The 22,067-nt window shown below is 44.7% G+C and overlaps 1 protein-coding gene across 1 annotated transcript; it reads left to right on the top strand.

Annotated features, from left to right (window-relative positions):
- Positions 1-8,852: 8,852 nt before the first annotated feature.
- On the top strand, positions 8,853-19,777 carry LOC116975033 (interleukin-8-like). The gene is made up of 4 exons (XM_033023699.1): positions 8,853-9,140; positions 11,738-11,867; positions 12,079-12,152; positions 19,359-19,777. The coding sequence occupies exons 1-4, from the start codon at positions 9,080-9,082 to the stop codon at positions 19,391-19,393; spliced, it is 300 nt and encodes a 99-aa protein (XP_032879590.1). The 5' UTR covers positions 8,853-9,079; the 3' UTR covers positions 19,394-19,777.
- The last annotated feature ends 2,290 nt before the right edge of the window (positions 19,778-22,067 follow it).

Raw genomic sequence — 22,067 nt, 5'->3', positions numbered from 1 at the left:
ACTTTCTGTGAGATATGGGAGTACCTTGGTCTCGGTTAACACTCAATACTTGTTAACTCTTTCAGGGTTAACCTAGAGTCCTTGGTTCCACCGTATCTCACTCAGTCACTTTGAAGTGGACTTTCGGTGAGATATGGGGGTACCTTGGTCTCAGTTAACGTCTCAATACTAGTTAACTTCCTATACACAGTGCACTCCTCTTATATACCGTCCACGGTCCCCCTCTACGGGGTGTTTTATCCGCTCGATCAGACTAGGATAATCCTCGAGACGGCCCTATCCCAGTGCCCACAACCGGAACGTTCGGATGTCGTCCCACCAACTGATGCAAGTCAGCGAATTACCCTGCTACGCCGGGATACGAGGAAGGACCAAGAGGAGATTTAACTAAATCTACTCACTTGGCTGCGCACCCTTCACATCGATCCCGTCGTCCAGTGGATTCACTCGCCGGCTCGATCAGTCGCTGGTTGACATCCCACCGCTGCCACCAAATGTTGATTCACTTTTTTCTCTCACATCGGTTGTTTCGACAATAATCGATCAGGCACCAGGTTTGCTTTAAACGTACGTTTATTGAGCAGGAGTCTTCACACAGGTTACAACCTAGCAAAGAGTCCTAAGCCTGACTGGCCCTTAATTGCAATGCTTATAGACATTAATGCCACGTTTAGCCCCCCTCCCACATTACCCAAACATATCGACAGACCTGTACACAATGGAGAGGTACAATGGTCATGATAACAGGCACATACACGAATGGGATATGTACAATGGTCATGATAACAGGCACATACACATGGGAGATGTTCAATGGTCATGATAACAGGCACATTACACAATGGGAGATGTCATGAAAGTAAATGCTAGCAGTGAATTCCATAGGAATTCACTACTGGACTCACACAGACAGTGCTGTAATGATGATATTGGAATTGACTAAACATTCTTGGAAAACACTGGGAAACCCAATTCAATGCTGGGTTTGACAGAACCACTAAGGATGAGGGGCCCCCCACCCACCCCTTTGAGACAGTCCTCATGGATGGTCTACGTTCAATCAATTCAGCTTGTTTATTTATGTATTGTATTTATTTACCTTTCTTGTACATCAGTGGAGCTGCACACTAAATCTCGTTGCACTGATGTGCAATGACAATAAAAGATATATTATTATTATTATTATTATTATTAGATGACCACAGTCAGGCAGATTTGGGGAATCTGGTAACTGAAACTTGAATCAGCTCCAGAAAGCCTTAAAGCATATATTTAATCAATCACAGATAGTGAGCACAATGAACATCAGTCGATGCAGAAACTATCCCAGCAGAAGTCATAAACAGGAGTTCTCAACGCTTGCAATGCATGAAAGACTGATCTGCTCATCATGCCATTTCTTTGAAAAAAGTGATTCAATTTTATCCCACTCACTCAAACTCTCCCTCCAGTGCTTTGAATGTTTATGTTCATGTATAAAGTATATCAGTATTCCATCTCTTGGGTTTGGTGTGCCCAATGTAGGGGGTTGAATAAGTTCCAGGATCTAAAATGGAGGAGATACTGCTTGGGACCCAAGTTCGATCCTGATCTCGGTGCTGTCTGTGTGAGGTTTGCACATTCTCCTTCTGACTGTGTAGGTTTCCTTAAACTTCCGAAAGACGTTCGGATTTGTAGCTAACATGGCCTCTGTCAATTGATCATAGTGGATAGGGAGTGGATGCAAAAGTTGTATAACACTGAACTAGTGTGAATGGATGATCAATTATCAGCATGTACATGGTGGGCTGAAGGGCCTGTTTCCATGCTGTCTCTTTCAATCAATTGCAGAAGATTTATTAGTGCGGCATTGGTTCAGCCGGTGATTCCTGGTGTATTGTCTGCCAAAGGTACTCAGTGGTCCTGAGGGAGATGGTGAAGGAGGGAAGACAACAGAGCAACTCAGGTAAGAGCGGGAATGGTACGAAATAAACAGCTATTTTGATTCCTCTCATTTTCTACAAATATAAGGTGTAGCCACGGATGCTCGCTTGGACCCCAGCAAAGCCTGCCTCTTTGTTCACTATGTGGAACACTCTTTGTTTCAAACCTACTCCGGCACCATTCCCAAACTTTTACTCTGTTACATTGGTGCTGCCACCTGCACCCGTGCAGAACTCATCACTTTCATTAACTTTACCATTATCATCCAGCCTGCCCTCAAGTTCACTTCGACCATTTACAAAAACTCTCGCCCCTGACTTGATCTCTTTGTTCTCCATCTTAGGAGACAAACTATCCACTGACATTCACTACAAACCTACAAACTCCCACAGTTATCTAGACCACACCTCCCCTCGCCCTGTCTCCTGTAAGGACGCCATTTCCTTTGTTGCTGTTGCAGCTGTTCTCGAGATGAAGCTTTTCACTCCAGGACCATTGAAATGCCCTCTTTTCTCAAGACATGTGGCTCCCCCCACCTCATTGTGGCTGACAAAGCACTTACCTGCACCTCCAACATTCCATGCACCTCTATTCTCACCCCACCTCTCATTGATAGAACAGTTCCCTTTGTTCATGCCTTTCATCCCACCAGTTTCTGCACCCAGTATATAATTCTCTCTCATTTGCCATCATCTCCCTTATTTGGTTCCACTTTTTTACTTTCTTATCTAATTTGATGATCTGCAGTTCATTCAGGACAGGAAAGCAGACTATTATCTAAATGGTGGCCGACTAGGAAAAGGGGAGATGCAGCGAGACCTGGGTTTCATGGTACACCAGTCATTGAAAGTGGGCATGCAGGTGCAGCAGGCAGTGAAGAAAGCGAATGGTATGTTAGCTTTCATAGCAAAAGGATTTGAGTATAGGAGCAAGGAGGTTCTACTGCAGTTGTACAGGGTCTTGGTGAGACCACACCTGGAGTATTGCGTACAGTTTTGGTCTCCAAATCTGAGGAAGGACATTATTGCCATAGAGGGAGTGCAGAGAAGGTTCACCAGACTGATTCCTGGGATGTCAGGACTGTCTTATGAAGAAAGACTGGATAGACTTGGTTTATACTCTCTAGAATTTAGGAGATTGAGAGGGGATCTTATAGAAACTTCCAAAATTCTTAAGGGGTTGGACAGGCTAGATGCAGGAAGATTGCTCCTGATGTTGGGGAAGTCCAGGACAAGGGGTCACAGCTTAAGGATAAGGGGGAAATCCTTTAAAACCGAGATGAGAATAACTTTTTTCACACAGAGAGTGGTGAATCTCTGGAACTCCCTGCCACAAAGGGTAGTCGAGGCCAGTTCATTGGCTATATTTAAGAGGGAGTTAGATGTGGCCCTTGTGGCTAAGGGGATCAGAGGGTATGGAGAGAAGGCAGGTACGGGATACTGAGTTGGATGATCAGCCATGATCATATTGAATGGCGGTGCAGGCTCGAAGGGCCGAATGGCCTACTCCTGCACCTAATTTCTATGTTTCTATGTTTCTATGACATGGATGGTCAATGTGACCGTTTGGGACCCAGTCTGAAAAAGGTCCCCAAGCCGGAATGTTACCTATTCATATCCTCCAGAGATGCTGCCTGACCCACTGAGTTGCTCAAGTTTACAGCATCTACAGTTCATTGTGCCTTCATCTGCAGCTCATTGTTGTCACCACTTCTCACCTCCTAGCCTCTGTTACTATGCCCACCCTTCCCTCCCCACCTGTCTCTCTCTGTCAGTCAACTTCTCCTACCCTGGATCCACCTATCACTCACTAATTCTTGCCCTATCCCACCCCTACACCTTTTTATCTATACATGACTAAAACTCTGATCTTGTGTTCTTCTGGTTTGCGCATTTTTTCTATTTGCGCAAAAAACGGTACTCCAGTCTCAGGGACGAACAGGGTTGTTATCAGTAACTGCATTCCTTACTCAAATCCCAGACTGGATCACATGGTGGAATGTGTATCATGCATAATATATGTGGTGAAGGTTATATTGACAGAGATGAATATGGTTGATTTACACCATTCAATTCAATTTATTGTCATTGCACTTTTCAGGCTCTCTCTCTCTCTACCTCACTCCCTCCCTCTCTCTCTGTCTCTTTCTTTCTCCCTCCCTCTTTCTCTCTCTCCCTCCCTCTCCCCCTCCCTCTTTCTCTTCCTCCCTCTCTCCCCTTCCCTCTTTCTCTCCCCCTTCCTTTTTTCCCCTCCCTCCCTCTCTCACTCCCTCTCTCTCTCCCCCCGTCTCTCCCTCCGTCCTTCCTCTCCCTCTCCCCCTCTTTCCATCCCTCCATCTCTCCCTCCCCCTCTCCCTCCACCTCTCCCTCCATCTCTCCCTCCATCCCTCTCCCTGTCTCCCAGGTGAAAGAAGAGGGAGTGTCAAGAGGAGGGGGATGGAGTGATGGGGGATGAGGGGGAATGGAGGAGGATAGGAGTTGGAAGAGAGATGGAGATGTAATGGAAATATTAAATGCTAAGTTATTAACTTTAACTTAACTTCTGCCATTAGTGTGGGACTGTCAGCTGATCATGCGCATGTTGGGGGCTATGGCTTAGTGGTGGAATATTGCATTGGGGGACCAGGCCTCCCGTGTGACAAAGGGACCCATCGGGTCCCACTTAGTCTAGTATCCACTATTTCCCCTTTACTGCTTCCCTCCAGATAAACAATCTTGACCCAAAACATCCACTGCCCATTTCCCGCTGATGTTGCCTGACTCACTGGATTCCTCCAGCAGCTTTCTAGTTAGCTTTCATTGTTGTTAGACCTATTTTGGCATTTGCAGAATTGAAACTGCAAACAAATAAATGATAATTTCAAACATTCACAAATGTATTTCCGACACAGCATCTTTTTACAACCATAAGATCGAGATTGTAAGTGTCAAATATGTATTGACGATACCTAATGTTAGTTTGCTAGAGGTTGTCACATTTCTTGTAACTCATGTGTTTTAGTTCAGGGATTGTTTCCTGATTATTATAATCCCCTGGATTAAAGCCAAATCTGTAAAATAAGTGTATCCCGGGCACCAGTTGCAAAATGTGGAACTGAGTTACTGTGCAGCCAATCTGAAAGTGTTTGGGGAAAAAATATCTGTGGTACAATATATATTTTGAACATCATTTAAATCATCCGTGCTCTCGCTGACAGAACAGGTTACCTCCTAGATACTATCGATCGCAAACAATTTTTTTTTCTGCCAATCAACAACAGAATTATACCAATTAACAGACAGCAAAGAATAGTATATTATACTGGCTCTATTATTGAAATATTTTCAAATTATTCTTTCAAATTCACTCAATAGAGCCAAACTGATTCCCAAATAGTGGCACAGGGAATACTGATGAAGCTGACAATTACATACTGCCTCCTCATCTTAGGTTGGAGTGACCAACTATCATCTTTAGATTTTGCCCAAAGTGATGGATTAGCCGATATGGATACACTCTCTGTGGAATTCATTGCCACAGACGGCTATGGATGCCAAGTCTTTGGCTATTTTTAAAGTGGTGATTGATAGGTTCTTGGTTAGCATGGGTGCCAAAGGTGACAGGGAGAATGCAGGAGAAAAGGGTTCAGAGGAAAAAAACAGATCAGCCATGATTAAATAGGTTAACTGATGATGAACATTTATTGGCACTGGGCCTGTACTCACTGGAGTTTAGAAAAATGAGGGGGGACCTTATTGAAACATACAGAATAGTGAAAGGCTTGGACACAGTGGATGTGGAGAGGATGTTTCTACTAGTGGGAGAGTCTAGGACTAGACGTCATAGCCTCAGAATTAAAGGGTGTTCTTTTAGGAAGGAGATAGGAGATGAGGAGAAATGTCTTTAGTCAGAGGGTGGTGAATCTGTGGAATTCTTTGCCACAGAAGGCTATGAAGGTCGTCAGTGAATATTTTAAGGCAGAGTTAGATAGATTCCTGATTAGTATAGGTGTCAGAGGTTGTGGGGAGAAGGCAGGAGAATGAGGTTAGGAGGGAGTGATAGATCAGCCAGGATTGAATGGCGGAGTAGACTTTATTGGCTGAATGGTCTAATCCTACTCCTATCACATTACCTTATGACCTTATGGAGCAGACTTGATTGGCCAAATGGCCTAATTCTGCTCCTAATGATCTTGTGATCTTAAGACCCTCTTATTATCTGCTCTGTCACTTCCATTCACAATCTACCCAGTTTCATGGCGATCTCATTCTTCTGAACTCTGTTGCATATGAATAGTGACATATTGAGTTTAGTTTATTGTCACGTGTACCGAGATACAGTGAAAAGCTTTTGCCGCGTGCTAACCAGTGGAAGGCAATACATGATTACAATCGAGGAATCCACAGTGTACAGTACATGATAAAGGGAATAACGTGAATAACATTTACTGCAAGATAAAGCCAGTAAAGTACGATGAAAGATAGTCCGAGGGACTCCAATGAGATAGGTCGTAGTCCAGGGATGCTCTCTAGTTATTGCTAGGATGTTTCAATTGCCTGATAATAGCTGGTCAGAAACTGTCCCTGAATCTGGAGGGGTGCGTTTTCACAGTTCTATACGTTTTGCCCGATGAGAGAGGGAGAAGAGGGAGTGGCCATGGTGCGACTCGTCCTTGATTATGCTGCTGGCCTTGCCGAGGCAGCATGAGTTGTAAATAGTGTTAATGGAAGGGAGGTTGTTTTGTGTGATGGTCTGGGCTGCGTCCACGATTCTCTGTAATTTCTTATAGAAACATAGAAACATAGAAAATAGGTCCAGGAGTAGGCCATTTGGACCTTCGAGCCTGCACCGCCATTCAATATGATCATGGCTGATCATCCAACTCAATATCCTGTACCTGCCTTCTCTCCATACCCCCTGATCCCTTTAGCCATAAGGGCCACATCTAACTCCCTCTTAAATATAGCCAATGAACTGGCCCCAACTACCTTCTGTGGCAGAGAGTTCCAGAGATTCACCACTCTCTGTGTGAAAAATGTTTTTCTCATCTTGGTCCTAAAGGATTTCCCCCTTATCCTTAAACTGTGACCCCTAGTTCTGGACTTGCCCAACATCGGGAACAATCTTCCTGCATCTAGCCTGTCCAACCCCCTTAAGAATTTTGTAAGTTTCTATAAGATCCCCCCTCAATCTTCTAAATTCTAGCGAGTACAAGCCGAGTCTATCCAGTCTTTCTTCATATGAAAATCCTGACATCCCACGAATCAGTCTGGTGGTTCTGGATGGAGCTGTTCCCAAATTATGGTTCTGGATGGAGCTGTTACCAAATTAAGCTACGATGCATCCCGATCAAATGCTTCTATGGTAACTTACGAAGGCTTACAAAGCCATTTCTTCTATCTTTTAGATGTAAATCACTGTCGCCCTTTGCAAATGCTGAGCAAACACACCATAATATAAATTACATTAAATTGAAAGACATTTCCTGTAAACCTCAAACATGACATCCTTTATTGATATTTGCTTTCACAATATGGTGGAAAGTACCTCTGTTTAAAATACATTGAAAAATTCAACTACTAGATCTGTTTCTTCTCTAAAATGTCAACAAGCATCTTATTCCAAAGAACACTGGAAGTGCTGGAGTAATTCAATGGGCCAGGCAGCATCTACAGTTTCTTGTCTCCACCTTAGACTTTGTCATATCAATAATCAACAGTCTAACAATAACAGTAACACTATCCATACTTACCTTTGTAAAAGAAAATGGGTAAATTTAAATGCATTTATGTGCATTAAGTGTTTGCAAATAATTTCAATTGTTTTGTTAATTAAAAAATTGAAGCTGAAGGGAGGCCTGATGGAAATGTATCAAGTTGTGAGAGATATAGACAGGATGGACAGTCAGAGCCTGGGTCCCAGTTTGGAGATAGAGGGCATAATTTTAAGGTCAGAGGGGGAACGTCTAAAATGATGTGGGGGCGTTTTTTACACTGATTATGGTGGGGGCCTGGAATGCATTACCAGGAGTGGTGGCGGAAGATTTTAGATACGCACATGAAAAGGCAGAGATGTGTAGGAAGGAACTGCAGATGTGAGTTTAAAGCAAAGATAGACACAACGTGCTGGAGTGACACAGCAGGACAGGCAGCATCTCTGGAGAGAAGGAATGGGTGATGTTCCAGGTCGAGACCCTTCTTCAGATATGGGTCACGTGCAGGCAGAGGATATTATCTTGCCATCATGTTGGGCACAGACAAAGTGTTCCTGTTCTATGTTCTAAAAATAAAGCAATGTTATAATTTTTTTTGCTTGTTTAATTTTTATTGATGATTGGATGTTTTCAATTGTTTCACACGTTGAATCTCAAACATCAGCGACAACATCTGATAGAGAGGTGTCCTAATCAGCTAACCAAATATTTTTGCAGGCAAGGTTTGTTCAGACTGTGCCATTAGATGTGATCTATAACTGGCGACATCATTCTATCCTCATAACCTCATTGATTTGGTCAGAGTCAGCTGCTTGTAACAAATTTGTGCCAGGGTCCTACTTGAGCCAAGGGGAGATTTAATGTAGAGTTGATCTGCAACAGTGGGGCATTCACCCAGGCTGTTATGTGGAGCACTATATGACCATGTTTTGGTTACCTGATCTTTAATGTGAAATGTATATCCCAGATTATTTAACCATTCCCTTGACTGAACCAGGTGTTAAAGCTATTAGATTAGTTTGATTGCCTCTGAAACAATTAAAATGACCTACAATTATAGAATACTCAGGCACAATACAATGGATGCAAGAAACACTAAAACAGTTTCCGGAAGTGCAATCACAGCAAAGCAGATGAGGAGCAGTTTAAGGTATTCTCAAAATGTTTAGATAGTTCAAGATAACTCATCCCATCCTCTGCATGGAGTGATTTTCCGTGTGGATTTTACATAGCGATGAAAGACAGAATAGTTAAAGTTTGCTTTACTCAAGTTTGGGAAGTTCCTCAGGAGTTTCCCTCTTTGACAAAATCCACCTCAGACTTTGTGCAAATTGAAAGTAGAAGAGGTCAATAAAAGGGATTTCAGTGCACCACTCTTCAGTCAAACACCAACAGAGAGGAAGGACAGAGTCGTGGACAAACAGAGGATTCCTCAGCAGAGGACGAATCAACAGTGAAGTAAAAATGAGCAGGACATCTACCATGACAATTCTGCTTCTGCTTCTGTGTGCCTTTGCTGCTCATGGTAGGTTGTGATTTGTTTTACGTCTCATTGCTCTGGGATGTGGCAAGGAATTTTGTAACTGAGTTCATCTTGGTTATTTGACTCCAAGTTCATGCCGCTATTTGGACATGTAAAGTTATTTGGAAAATATAATTTAAAAAAATGTTCAATGTATTTTTTATCAGAGGTACTTTTCACCATAAAGTGAAAGAACAGGTCAAACAATGATATAATGTTTGATATGTTTGAGATTTACAGGAAATGTCTTTCCCTTTCTACTTTATATTGTAAGCGTTTGGAATTCAATGCTCCACATTTGCAGAGGGTAACAACAATGTACATCTAAAAGAAAGAAAAATGTCTCTGTAAATCTTCAAATAATTTAAGCAAATCATTTTTGACTGAAATTTGTGCATAGTTATTCTCATTGAATTATAATGGCAGCCGGCTGATTTAAACTTCACAGCGTGAATACAATTACAGCCAAAAATGGTGAGGAAATCCTAAATGATTTAATCAACAATCTCCCATTTTTCAAAGTGGTTGTTATTTCCATGGAGTCACTCATTGAATAAAGTCTTAGAGAAAGGCAGGATAAAAAACATAGACTCAAGAGCTCGAAATATGATATTCAGCTCCTCAAGCCTTCTCTGCCGTTCAGTTGCACAAAAATCTCTTCTTTCAATTATAATCAATAATTGTGTATTGAAGGAGGGATTTCTGAAAGAATAGACAATCCTGGTTTACAAAAAAAGCATAACGTATTGGAGTCACTCAATGGGTCAGACAGCTTCTTGTTTACTAACCCGAAACATCATCTATTCATGTTCTCTAGAGATGCTGGCTGACCTGCTGAGTTACTGCTACAGAGTAGAACTGTTTGACTGAAGAAATTCATTTTCAGCCAAAGACCAAATTAAGACAATGTAAGCCATGATGTAACAATAAGAATATTGCTGAAGCTATGTTTGTGGTGCACCAGAAATACATTTAAAGCAACTTTTTTTATCATATCCACACTCAGTCTTATCTCAGTCAAGTAGATAGGCTGATTTATTCCAATATTCCTATTTTTGGTTCAGATCCAGTATCTGCAGTTATATTTGTTTATCTTTAAAAATTGTGTCTCGCACATTGTCCATTTAAACTAGGGACCACAGGTTTCCTGGCTCTATCTTCCTTCAAAAGAAATAAGTTATTTGAAGAAAATCTGAGGATAAGGATTCATATATACTTTGATAGGAAGTGATTAATGGAAGACTCAGAATAGTTTTGCTAAAGGGAGAAGATCAACTGATCAACTTGATTGAATTTTTAAGACATTACATAATGTATTGATGAGGGCAGTGCAGGTTGACAAGGCTGCTGAAAAGGTCCCCAATGGGAAATCGGGCCCAAAACTCACACGCCCAGCACCACCATGCTGAAACAGACTCAACCACGGGAAATTATTGCCCAGTGGACAGAGCGATTCATACAAGGATTTTCTCAAAGCCTCCTTGACAGTGTGATGGGGAGAGTTCAAGGCATGCATTTCTTGTTAGAATGAAGGGCAAGGCAGGTAGGAGAAAAGGGGCTGTCCCACTTGGGCGACCTAATTGGCGAGTTTAGAAGAGTTTGAAAAAATGACATGTTGAAAACCTCCTTCGACTATGTAGAAGACCTCCTTCGACCTCCTCCGACTATGTTGAAGACCAGCTTTGACTAGCTACGACTAGCTGATGACTAACTTTGGGAAAATTGGACACCAAATAGTGGAGAATGATGACGACCTCCTTTGATCTCCTTCAACCTCCTTCAACTATGTTGAAGACTATCTACGACTATCTACGACTACCTTCGACTCCCCTTGATTACCCACGACTAACATGCCGACCTACTACTCCAACTACGACTAAACCTACGAGTAAAAAAAGTATCAATTTTTTCCATCGCAACCTTTTTTTACTCCCGGGCATTTTTTAACACATTGAAAAAAACGGCGTGACCTAGCTGAAGCCTCGAGTACGTGGAGACCACTCTCGAGCATGAAGGAGAATTACGAAGACCTCCTATGACCTCATGTCGACCATGCGGTGAGTATGAGTCGAGGGCAAACTCGCCAGATCTCGTGGATTAGGCCACCCAAGTGGGACAGGCCCTAAACTCTCCTAAACTCTTCTAAACTCACCAATTAGGTCGCCCGTGGGACAGCCCCTTAAGGAATCCTAGATGTTGAGCGAAATTGAGGTTTTGGTCAGGAAACAAAAAGAGGCATGGGTGGGTGTAGGCAGCTGGGATCAAGAGTATCCCTGGAGGAATGTAGAAGATTGAGGAGTGTACTTAAGAACAAAATCAGGGCAAAAGGGGCCATGAGATGGCTCTGCCAGATCAAGAAGAATCCAATGAGATTTTATGTATTTTAAGGGAATAAGAGTAATCAGAGAGAGAATAAATTCCCTCAGAAACCAAAGTGGTCAACTATGTGTGGAGCCTCAGGAGATGGGAAAGCGAATGTCCAAATTCTGCATCATTATGTTTTAATATCAGACAGTGTTTCAGCAGTGCACTGATTACTAATATCTAAGAAGTGAATTGAGTATAATTTCATTGAATACAGCCATAATATCCATTCACAGGTATTCCGACCTTAGAAATTCAAGGACGTTGTCAATGCATTCAACCAACCTGGAAATTTATTCACCCGAAGTTCATGAAGAGCATGAAATATATTCCCAGAGGTTTGCACTGTGAGAGACTGGAGATAATGTGAGTCTTCACATTACATTTGAATCAAAGGAGTAACCCCTCCACCCGCTTTTGTATTAATGTGTGTTCTTTATTTAAATTATTTTTAATGAAATCGGGTTGAAGCAAACCCTAACAGCTTTCTTTCTAATTTTTGCTGAAGCCTCTGCCTTTCAGAGGAAGGAATTCAATTTCTGTGGATTAGATTCTAAAATGTATCTTCTTTTCACAGATTCAAGCTGAAAAGTGGGAAAAAAATCTGTGTGAATCCCCGTGCCAAATGGTTGAAGGTCATCTTTAAGGCTGGTTGGTATTCCAATGTATTTGAAAGATTTTTCAGGATTTGAATGACACTGGTAGGGCCCACATTTAGTCACCATCCCTAATTGTCTTTGGGATAATGCTGATGAACCTTCCTCTTGAACTGTTGTGGTTCCCAGATGAAGGTGCTCCCACCTTTGCCATGATAGGAAGTTGCAGGATTAAGATTCAACACCAATGATTCATTGAGGAAATAATCCAAACTGAGATGGTATTGGACTTGGAGAGGAAGCTGCAGATGATGTTGTTCCCATGGGTTTACTGCCTTTGTCCCTGCAAGAGAAGTTACAGGTTTGGAAAATGCTCTTAGTGTCCAAGGTGAGTAGCTGTAATGCATTTTGTTAATGGTACTCACTGCAGGGATAGGTTATTATTGAAGGTGGTAAAGAATGCCAAGTTGGTGGATGTTGTTGAGTTGCTTGAGTGTTGTTGGAGCTAACACAGGCAAAGGGAGAGGATTCCATTATGCTCCTGGCTTATGCCTTGTAGATGGTGACGAGGCTTTGGGGCGCAAACATCTGAGATACCTGCTGAAGGGCACTCAGCCTCTGATCTGTTCTATTAGCCACAGTAGTTATGTAGCTAGTCCAATTCAGATCTGGCCATTGGAGACCATGAAGGCTGTCCTCCACCCAATGCTGTTGATGACGGGGGTCTCAGCATTAGTGTTGCCATTGAATATCAAGGGTGGGTAGTCTGATTCTCTCTGGTCATTATCAATGTTATTTATCAGCACATACTCAAATATTGTCCTGTTCTTACTGAATGCAGGCATTGGTTGATTCATTTTCAGAAGAATTTTGTATAGAATAGAACGGTGCACAGTCATCAGTAAACATCCCCACATCTGTGATACCACAGAAGGATGATTATTGATATAAAGGTTCAAAGGGCAGTTTGTTGTCATGTGTACCAATTAAGGTAGAGTGAAACTCGAATTACCATACAGCCATACTAAATGAAAAAGCAACAAGACACACAACTACATAAAAGTTAACATAGGGTGACTTGGACAGGTTGGGTGAGTGGGCAGATGCATGGCAGATGCAGTTTAATGTAGATAGATGTGAGGTTATCCACTTTGGTGGCAAAGCCAGGAAGGCAGATTATTATCTGAATGGTGTCAAGTTGGGAAAAGGAGAAGTACAACGAGATCTGGGGGTCCTAGTTCATCAGTCACTGAAAGTAAGCATGCAGGTACAGCAGGCAGTGAAGAAAGCAAATGGTATATTGGCCTTCATAACAAGAGGAGTTGAGTATAGGAGCAAAGAGATCCTTCTGCAGTTGTACAGAGCCCTAGTGAGTCCACACCTGGAGTGTTGTGTGCAGTTTTGCTCTCCAAATTTGAGGAAGAACATTCTTGCTATTGAGGGAGTGCAACATAGGTTTACAAGGTTAATTCATGGGATGGCAGGACTGTCATATGTTGATAGAATGGAGCGGCTGGGCTTCTAAACTCTGAAATTTAGATGGATGAGAGGGGATCTTATTGAATCATATAAGATTATTAAGGGTTTGGACATGCTAGAGGCAGGAAACATGTTCCTGATGTTGGGGGTGTCCAGAACCAGGGGCCACAGTTTAGGAATAAGGGGTAAGCCATTTAGAACAGAGATGAGGAAAAGCTTTTTCACACCGAGGGTTGTGAATGTGTGGAATTCTCTGCCTCAGAAGGCAGTGGAGGCCAATTCTCTGGATGCTTTCAAGAGAGACTTAGGTCGTAGGCCCCCCTCGGTCATGACACCATGGGTGAGTTAGAGAGTTAGATAGAGCTCTTAAAGATAGCGGAGTCAGGGGATATGGGGAGAAGGCAGGAACGGGGTACTGATTGTGAATGATCAGCCATGATCACAGTGAATGGCGGTGCTGGCACGAAGGGCCGAATGGCCTACACCTGCACTAATTGTCTATTGTCTATTATGTACAGTCTGGTTCATAATAGACAATAGACAATAGGCAATAGACTAAAGGAAGGATATGTTACCAATATAGAGAGTGCAAAAGAGATTCTCTGCGATGTTACCTGCAAATGAAGGCTGCAGTTACAACGAGAGGTTCAAAGACTGGATTTATTTGCATTGGAACGTAAGAGGCTGAAAGGTGACTGAAAAGAGGTTTACAAAATTATGAGGGGCTTAGATAGCATAGATGATTTGAATACTTTTCATAGAACAGGAGTATATATATTACCAGAGGTTTAAAGTAAGAGTTGAAAAACTTCGAGATCCTTGGCTGAGGTTTTTCACATGCTATTGCATAATTTAAAAAAAATTTGGACAGTTATTTGGAGTAAAAGGATACTTGCCCAATGTCGGAAAATAGGACCAGTGTAGATAGTTACTACGTCAGCACTTCAACTCCCCCTCCCATTCCCAATCCGACCTCTCTGTCCTGGGTCTCCTCCATTGCCAGAGTGAGCAACACCGGAAATTGGAGGAACAGCACCTCATATTCCGCCTGGGTTGCTTGCGTCCGGATGGCATGAACGTTGAATTCTCCCAGTTTTGCTAGCCCTTGCTGTCTCCTCCCCTTCCTTAACCCTCGAGCTGTCTCCTCCCATCCCCCTGCCCTCGGGCTCCTCCTCCTCCCTTTTTCCTTCCTTCTCCCCCCCACCCCCCATCAGTCTGAAGAAGGGTTTCGGCCCGAAACGTCGCCTATTTCCTTCGCTCCATAGATGCTGCTGCACCCGCTGAGTTTCTCCAGCATTTTTGTGTACCTTCGATCTTCCAGCATCTGCAGTTCCTTCTTGAACACTTTGTCTACTCCACTGCGATATCTCCTCAAGGTATGCCTACTTTGAAGAAGTTCTCCTCCTCTCTCCGGAGACAGTTTCACAGCCTCCTCTCTAACTGCACACCTTCTGTGATCCCCCCTGCACTCCAACTGTACGACCACATCCTTACCCACACTCGATACCACAGCCACATTTGCTTCCTCGGGGCCTGCCTGTGCCTCCATCTCATACCCCATGGCTTCCAGCTCCAGTTCCCTACCTCCCAGTTCGGACCCCAACCGGACCATCGGTACCGACTGGCCATCCACCGGCATACCCAGCAATTCTCCAACCGGGCACTGAGATCCACCCTGGTCGCGATGCGCCGGCACCAGCAGGACCTCACATCGACACTCCCTGAACTTCAGGCCTCACTAACCCATACCTGCAACGGACCCCAATTATATTTCATCCGCCGGAAGATCCACCTCTTCAATCAAAAATTCCTGGCCTACCTTAACTCCACCAAGGACCTTAAATTATCCCGCCTCCAGGCCGCTCCCGACGCCCCGCGACTCGATCACCCGCAGACTCCAGGCCCCAACTCCGGCCTGCATCGCCTGCCCGAGTCCCGCGATGCCATTTTGGCCACGAGGAGCGCCTTCAATACCCACCAAGATGCCGCCTTCACCGACCTCCACATCGATGCCGCCGCCGACCCTCACCTGCCTACCGATGACGCCCAGCCTCGTCGATTCTACGGCAACTTGGACCCCCTCCCCATTGCTGATTCCTCCGACCCTCGCTGCCCTCCGGGACCACCCAGCCTCATCGCCGCACCGGGCCTACCCGACATCGCCGCCGCGCTGGGCCCATCCAGCATCGTCGCCGGACCGGGCCCACTGAACATCGCCGCCGCACTGGGCCTGCCTAACATCGCCGCCGGACCCGACCTACCGGACATCGCCGCCGGACCCGACCTACCCGGCATCGCCGCCGGACCCGACCTACCCGGCATCGCCGCCGGACCCGACCTACCCGGCATCGCCGCCGGACCCGACCTACCGGGCATCGTCGCCGGACCCGACCTACCGGGCATCGTCGCCGGACCCGACCTACCGGGCATCGTCGCCGGACCGGGCCCACCTAACATCGCCACCGCACTGGGCCCACCTAACATCGCTGCCGGACCCGACCTACCGGACACCGCCGCCGGACCCGACCTACAGGACACCGCCGCCGGACCCGACTTACCCAACATCACCGCCGGACCTGACCTACCCGGCTTCGCCGCCGGACCCGACCGCCGGACCGGGGCCCCCCCAACATGGCTGACGCAACGCACCCGACTCATCTCGCCGCCCCACCGCTATGGCCGACCCGCGCCGCCCCGCCGACTATCCACCCACCGGGACCTCCCACGCATCGCCCGCGGAACCCGACTCAACTGCCACGGGACTCCAACCATCGGGTCCGGTGACCCGCGCCACTCCACCCCCCTCCAGCAACCCACAGCCGTCGCCTTACCTGGAGCCTGGACTCTGCATTGGGCCTGGAGCCTCCACGCTGCTCACTCCCACTCTCCTGGGCTTAACTCCACTGGGTCCTAGTGCCCGTCTGCCCAGCCTTGCTAACCTCAGTGGCTGCTCCACTGACTCTCCCCATCCCCCTCCAACTATGTCACCCCCGCTCTTCCCCACCCACATTACAGCCCTCTCACCCCCCCACCCCCTGACCACCCACCACCCCTCCAACACCCACAACCCCCCCCTACACATCGCCCTGTCCCCAGTCCACCCACCTGCCTTCCTCTGGCCCCAACTCCCATCCCTGCCGGGTGTTCACCATCCCCCCCGACCTCCCCCTCTCCCACACCGAATGATCTGTCCTCAGCAGAGGTATTACCTTTGTCCCCCTCCGTCCCCATCTCAATGAGTTCCGCGCCCACCATGACTTGGAGAGCTTCTACCGTCGCCTCCGCATCACAGCGCACTTCTATGGGAAGGAGTCCTCGCCCCCCAATGATGACCCTTTTTCCCATCTCCAACGCACCCCCTCCTCGTGGAACCCCCCTCATAAAGTCCCGGCTCTGGAACTCTTTATCCAGAACTGCTGCCGCGACGTCAACCGCCTCAACTTCTCCACTCCCCTGTCTCACTCTAATCTCTCCCCCCCTGAACGCACTGCCATTAAATCACTCCGCAAAAACCCAGATTGTGTTATCAAACCAGCTGACAAGGGAGGTGCCGTGGTAGTCTGGCGCGTCGATCTCTACAAAGCTGAGGCCACGCGCCAACTCTCGGACACCTCCTCCTACTTACCCTTGGACCATGACCCCACTGACGAGCACCAGGCCACCATATCTAGCACCATCACCGACTTCATCAATTCCCACGCCCTGCCCGACCAAGCTTCCAACCTCATCGTTCCCCAGCCCCGCACGGCCCGTTTTTACCTTCTCCCCAAAATCTACAAACCCGGCTCTCCCGGTAGACCCATTGTCTCTGCTTGTTCGTGCCCCACCGAACTCATCTCCACATACCTTGACTCCATCCTATCCCCCTTGGTCAAATCCCTTCCCACCTATGTTCTAGACACCTCAGACCTTCTCCCCAAAATCCACAAACCCGGCTCTCCCGGCAGACCCATTGTCTCTGCGTGTTCGTGCCCCACCGAGCTCATCTCCACATACCTTGACTCCATCCTATCCCCCTTGGTCAAATCCCTTCCCACCTATGTTCTAGACACCTCAGACACTCCGCCGCCTCCACGCATTCCACTCTCTAGGCCCTCACCCCCTCATCTTCACCATGGATGTCCAGTCACTCTACACCTCCATCCCCCACCTTGGCTGAGGTTTTTCACATGGTATTGCATAATTTTAAAAAATGTGGACAGTTATTTGGAGTAAAAGGATACTTGCCCAATGTCGGAAAATAGGACCAGTGTAGATAGTTACTATGGTGAGCATGGACGTGGTGTTTCATCAGGACCTGGTTCTTTTTAATATTAATTTTTTTAATTCATTTAGAGATATAGCGCGGTAACAGGCCCATCAGCCAACAAGTCCGCGTCAACCAGCAATCTCCGCATATTAACATTATCCTCCACACACTAGAGACAAGTTACTTTTATACCAAGCAATTAATTTACAAACCTGTATGTCTTTGGAGTTGAGGGGAAACCGAAGATCTTGGAGATAACCCACATGATCATGGGGAGAACATACAAGCTCCTTACAGACAGCACCCATAGTCGAGATCAAACCCGGGTCTCTGGCGCTGAAAGCACTGTAAGGCAGCAACTCTACCATTGTGCCAATGTGCCGCCCCACTTGTGCTGTATGTTTCTATAATTCTATGGTTCAATGATTGATTGAGTAGAGTTACGGGTAGTAGTGATATTATAACCTGCATATTATAAATTGCATGGCAGATCAAATGCATGGCAGATGCAGCAAATGCATGGCAGATGCAGTATAATGTGGATAAATGTGAGGTTATCCACTTTGGTGGCAAAAACAGGAAAGTAGACTATTATCTGAATGGTGGCCGATTAGGAAAAGGGGAGATGCAACGAGACCTGGGTGTCATGGTACACCAGTCATTGAAAGTAGGCATGCAGGTGCAGCAGGCAGTGAAGAAAGCGAATGGTATGTTAGCATTCATAGCAAAAGGATTTGAGTATAGGAGCAGGGAGGTTCTACTGCAGTGGTACAGGGTCTTGGTGAAACCACACCTGGAGTATTGCATACAGTTTTGGTCTCCTAATCTGAGGAAGGACATTCTTGCCATAGAGTGAGTACAGAGAAGGTTCACCAGACTGATTCCTGGGATGCAGGACTTTCATATGAAGAAAGACTGGAGAGACTCGGCTTGTACTCGCTAGAATTTAGAAGATTGAGGGGGGATCTTATAGAAACTTACAAAATTCTTAATGGGTTGGACAGGCTAGATGCAGGAAGATTGTTCCCGATGTTGGGGAAGTCCAGAACAAGGGGTCACAGTTTAAGGATAAGGGGGAAATCTTTTAGGACCGAGATGAGAAAAATATTTTTCACACATAGAGTGATGAATCTCTGGAACTCTCTGCCACAGAAGGTAGTTGAGGCCAGTTCATTGGCTATATTTAAGAGGGAGTTATATGTGGCCCTTGTGGCTAAAGGGATTAGGGGGTATGGAGAGAAGGCAGGTACAGGATACTGAGTTGGATGATCAGCCATGATCATATTGAATGGCGGTGCAGGCTCGAAGGGCCGAATGGCCTACTCCTGCACCTATTTTCTATGTTTCTATGTTTCTATAATTGTTGGGACAGATGGGAGAGACTCTCCTGCTTTCTCAATGTGTTTCATCAGCAGTGATGATATTTCTCAGCTTATATAAAGTACCGTTTTATCTCACCTTGTAATGTATTTACTGAAGATGTCGTGAGGTAGATTATAAATGAGAAAATTGAAAAATGATTTTATTTTTCAGGCTTTGGACCCAAAACTAAGAAATTAATCGAGTGAACTCAATTCCACTTCTGGATCACCTCAACTATCACAAATGATGCAACTGAACGCTTCGCTCTATAACTTCTGAGAGCTTGTTCTACAATTTCCTACTTTGTTTCTAATATTTCCACTTGTCAAAGCATGATGTCTACGCAATAAGATTTTAATAAGATATAACTAATTATGTTCGCTATTTACATAAACTTCTTGCAATGGCTGCAATATTTTCCACTGTATATTTTATGTGGATTTTATCAAATTATTACGTTGTTATTCAATTTGCTTGCTATTGGCAATAAATGCTGGCTTGTCAATGAGAGGGATCCCACAAAATTGATAAATAAATAAATAATCTGCATTAATTTTAAGAATTATTTTTATTTCTCTGCATTTTTAGTTTAAATAAAAATAATTGTGTTTGTGATATTTTTGAATCTGGTTCGTTTTAGTTCTTGTGTTAAATTGCTTGATATTAAAGTTAATGAGTTTCATGGTTGACATGGTCAGCATGGACTTATTTCCATGCTGTACCTCCAAACTGAAAATGAAACATATAGCTATTTGGCATAATAAACATTCCAAGATACTTAATAGGAATACAGACAGACAAACATGACATTATAATGTAAAGAGATTATGATCAAAGTTTTGGTGAATGTGAAAGTAATGCCTTGAGGAGATGAAAGCAGAGAAATAAAAAGGTTTAAGGTATGAATTCCAGAACTTACAGATTTGGTAATATAGGGACCCACCCAAAACGTCACCTATCAATTCCCTTCACGGAGTAGCACAGTGATGCAGCAGTAGAGTTGTTGCTAGAGACCCGGTTTCCATCCTGACTACAGTTGCTGTCTGAATGGAGTTTGTACTTTCTCCCTGTGACCGCGTGGATTTTCTACGGGTACTCGGGATTCCTCCCACACTCCAGAAATGTGCCGGTCTATAGGTTAATTGGCTTTGGTAAAATTATAAATTGTCCCCAGTGAGTAGGTACCTTCCTTTAGTAGAAGTTGCGATTACTGTGGTACATAGCATTGTAAGGAAAGATGATAAAGCACACACACCAAAATCCTATACTTCCAGCGGCAGAAGTCCGCAGGAACTGGAGGACAGAGATGTGTGGGGCATCCGTCACCATTCCTGTTGGAAACCAGCACCACCGCGTCGCTAATGATTTCAACGATGATGAATGAATGAATGCAGGATAGTGCAAGCATGGAGTGATCGCTGGTCAGTCTGGACTTGATGGGCCGAAGGGCCTGTTTCCTTGCTGTTTCACCAAAGTCTAAAGTAAAGATTGCGTTACTTCAACACTTTGCGTTTTACTTGATTCCAACATCTATAGTTTCTTGTGTGGCCATCAATTGATTGCTGATGAAAACCAGGACTCCTCAGACAGTCAGAAAAAAGAAGACAGACATTGAAGAGTTATAATCGTGGAGATTGATAAAAATACATCTATTGATGCTCATGAACACATCATCAGTGATGTAAACTGGGGTCATTGGGTCGTTCAACATCAGATTCCCTCACCCAGGCGACCCAGTCATGGTTGACCAGACCACGACTTGTGTTCAGGTGGCATTCGCTCCTCCCTATGGACCTTCTCTCCTGATCCAGAGCCATCTCGAGGCCTTCTCCGCTGCCTCTGTGGTGTTCTTGATGGCTCTTCACCTCGCCACTCCCTTGATGCCCAGTGCACTCACGGCTTTTTAGAGCGATTACCCTGCAAAGCCTCTGCAGCCAACCATGATGGGCATACACCTTGTCTTCCAGCCCTGCTTACGGCAGTCTATGACCAGCTCTTCATATTTGGTCATCTTCCTCTCATGGGCCTCTAGTATGCGGTGTCACACACACACTAACCACCACACACACACACACACTAACCACCCCCCTAGATATTATATTAATATTATTAATATTTTTTACCCCATCCCCCCGCTCCTTTTACCCCATCCCCCGCCCTATCCACTCACGCATAGCCCCAAGTCACAGGTGTGGCTAGAGAGGGAGAGTGTGTGTGTGATATAGGGTTAGATTCATAATTCTGTTAGTTCATAATTCTTGTTAAAGAATAAAATTTGACTGGTAATTTTCTTTTTTTAATGTTTTTTAAATCATTTCTTTTTAATGGCTCATATGCTGTGTTTGAGTTGATTTTGTAGTAACCAGAACCTGCCCGACCCGACCCGACTCGCAGTGTAATCAACGTTGCGGGGGAACAGTTTGTGTGTGTGATATAGGGTTAGATTCATAATTCTGTTAATTCTTGTTAAAGAATAAAATGTTTATAAATTTTGACTGGTAATTTTCTTTTTTAATGTTTTTTAAATCATTTCTTTTTAAATGGCTCATATGCTGTGTTTGAGTTGATTTTATATTACACTTGCACTCTGTAATTCATTCATCTAATCACACTGTTCACAACTGCAGTATTTGGGAAAATAATAGCAATATGAAGATTCCAGTTGCTCTAGCCCTGGAATGTTACTGAATGTTTTTGTGTCTATGGAGTTGTTTCTCAACAATAAAATGGGTCTGGTCTTCCCAATAGCCAGAGAGTGGAATGAGATCTGTCTGTAAATGGTGGGGTTATCTAAATTAAGTATTTCACAAAATTAAATTTGTTTAAGCAAGATTTACAAATGATGTATAACTTAAGGATGGTTTTATTTAGCGAGCATAC

This window comes from Amblyraja radiata, chromosome 1 (assembly GCF_010909765.2).
Source record: "Amblyraja radiata isolate CabotCenter1 chromosome 1, sAmbRad1.1.pri, whole genome shotgun sequence".
Taxonomy (NCBI): domain Eukaryota; kingdom Metazoa; phylum Chordata; class Chondrichthyes; order Rajiformes; family Rajidae; genus Amblyraja; species Amblyraja radiata.
This window is presented reverse-complemented; position numbering and strand designations above follow the sequence as displayed.

What these genes read in the sequence shown, in the direction of transcription:
- LOC116975033 (XM_033023699.1), top strand. Translation starts at nt 9,080, where the DNA reads ATGAGCAGGACATCTACCATGACAATTCTGCTTCTGCTTCTGTGTGCC. An exon ending in GTGTGCCTTTGCTGCTCATG is followed by an intron (nt 9,141 to 11,737) that starts GTAGGTTGTGAT and finishes ATCCATTCACAG; the next exon opens with GTATTCCGACCTTAGAAATT. An exon ending in GAAGGTCATCTTTAAGGCTG is followed by an intron (nt 12,153 to 19,358) that starts GTTGGTATTCCA and finishes TTTATTTTTCAG; the next exon opens with GCTTTGGACCCAAAACTAAG.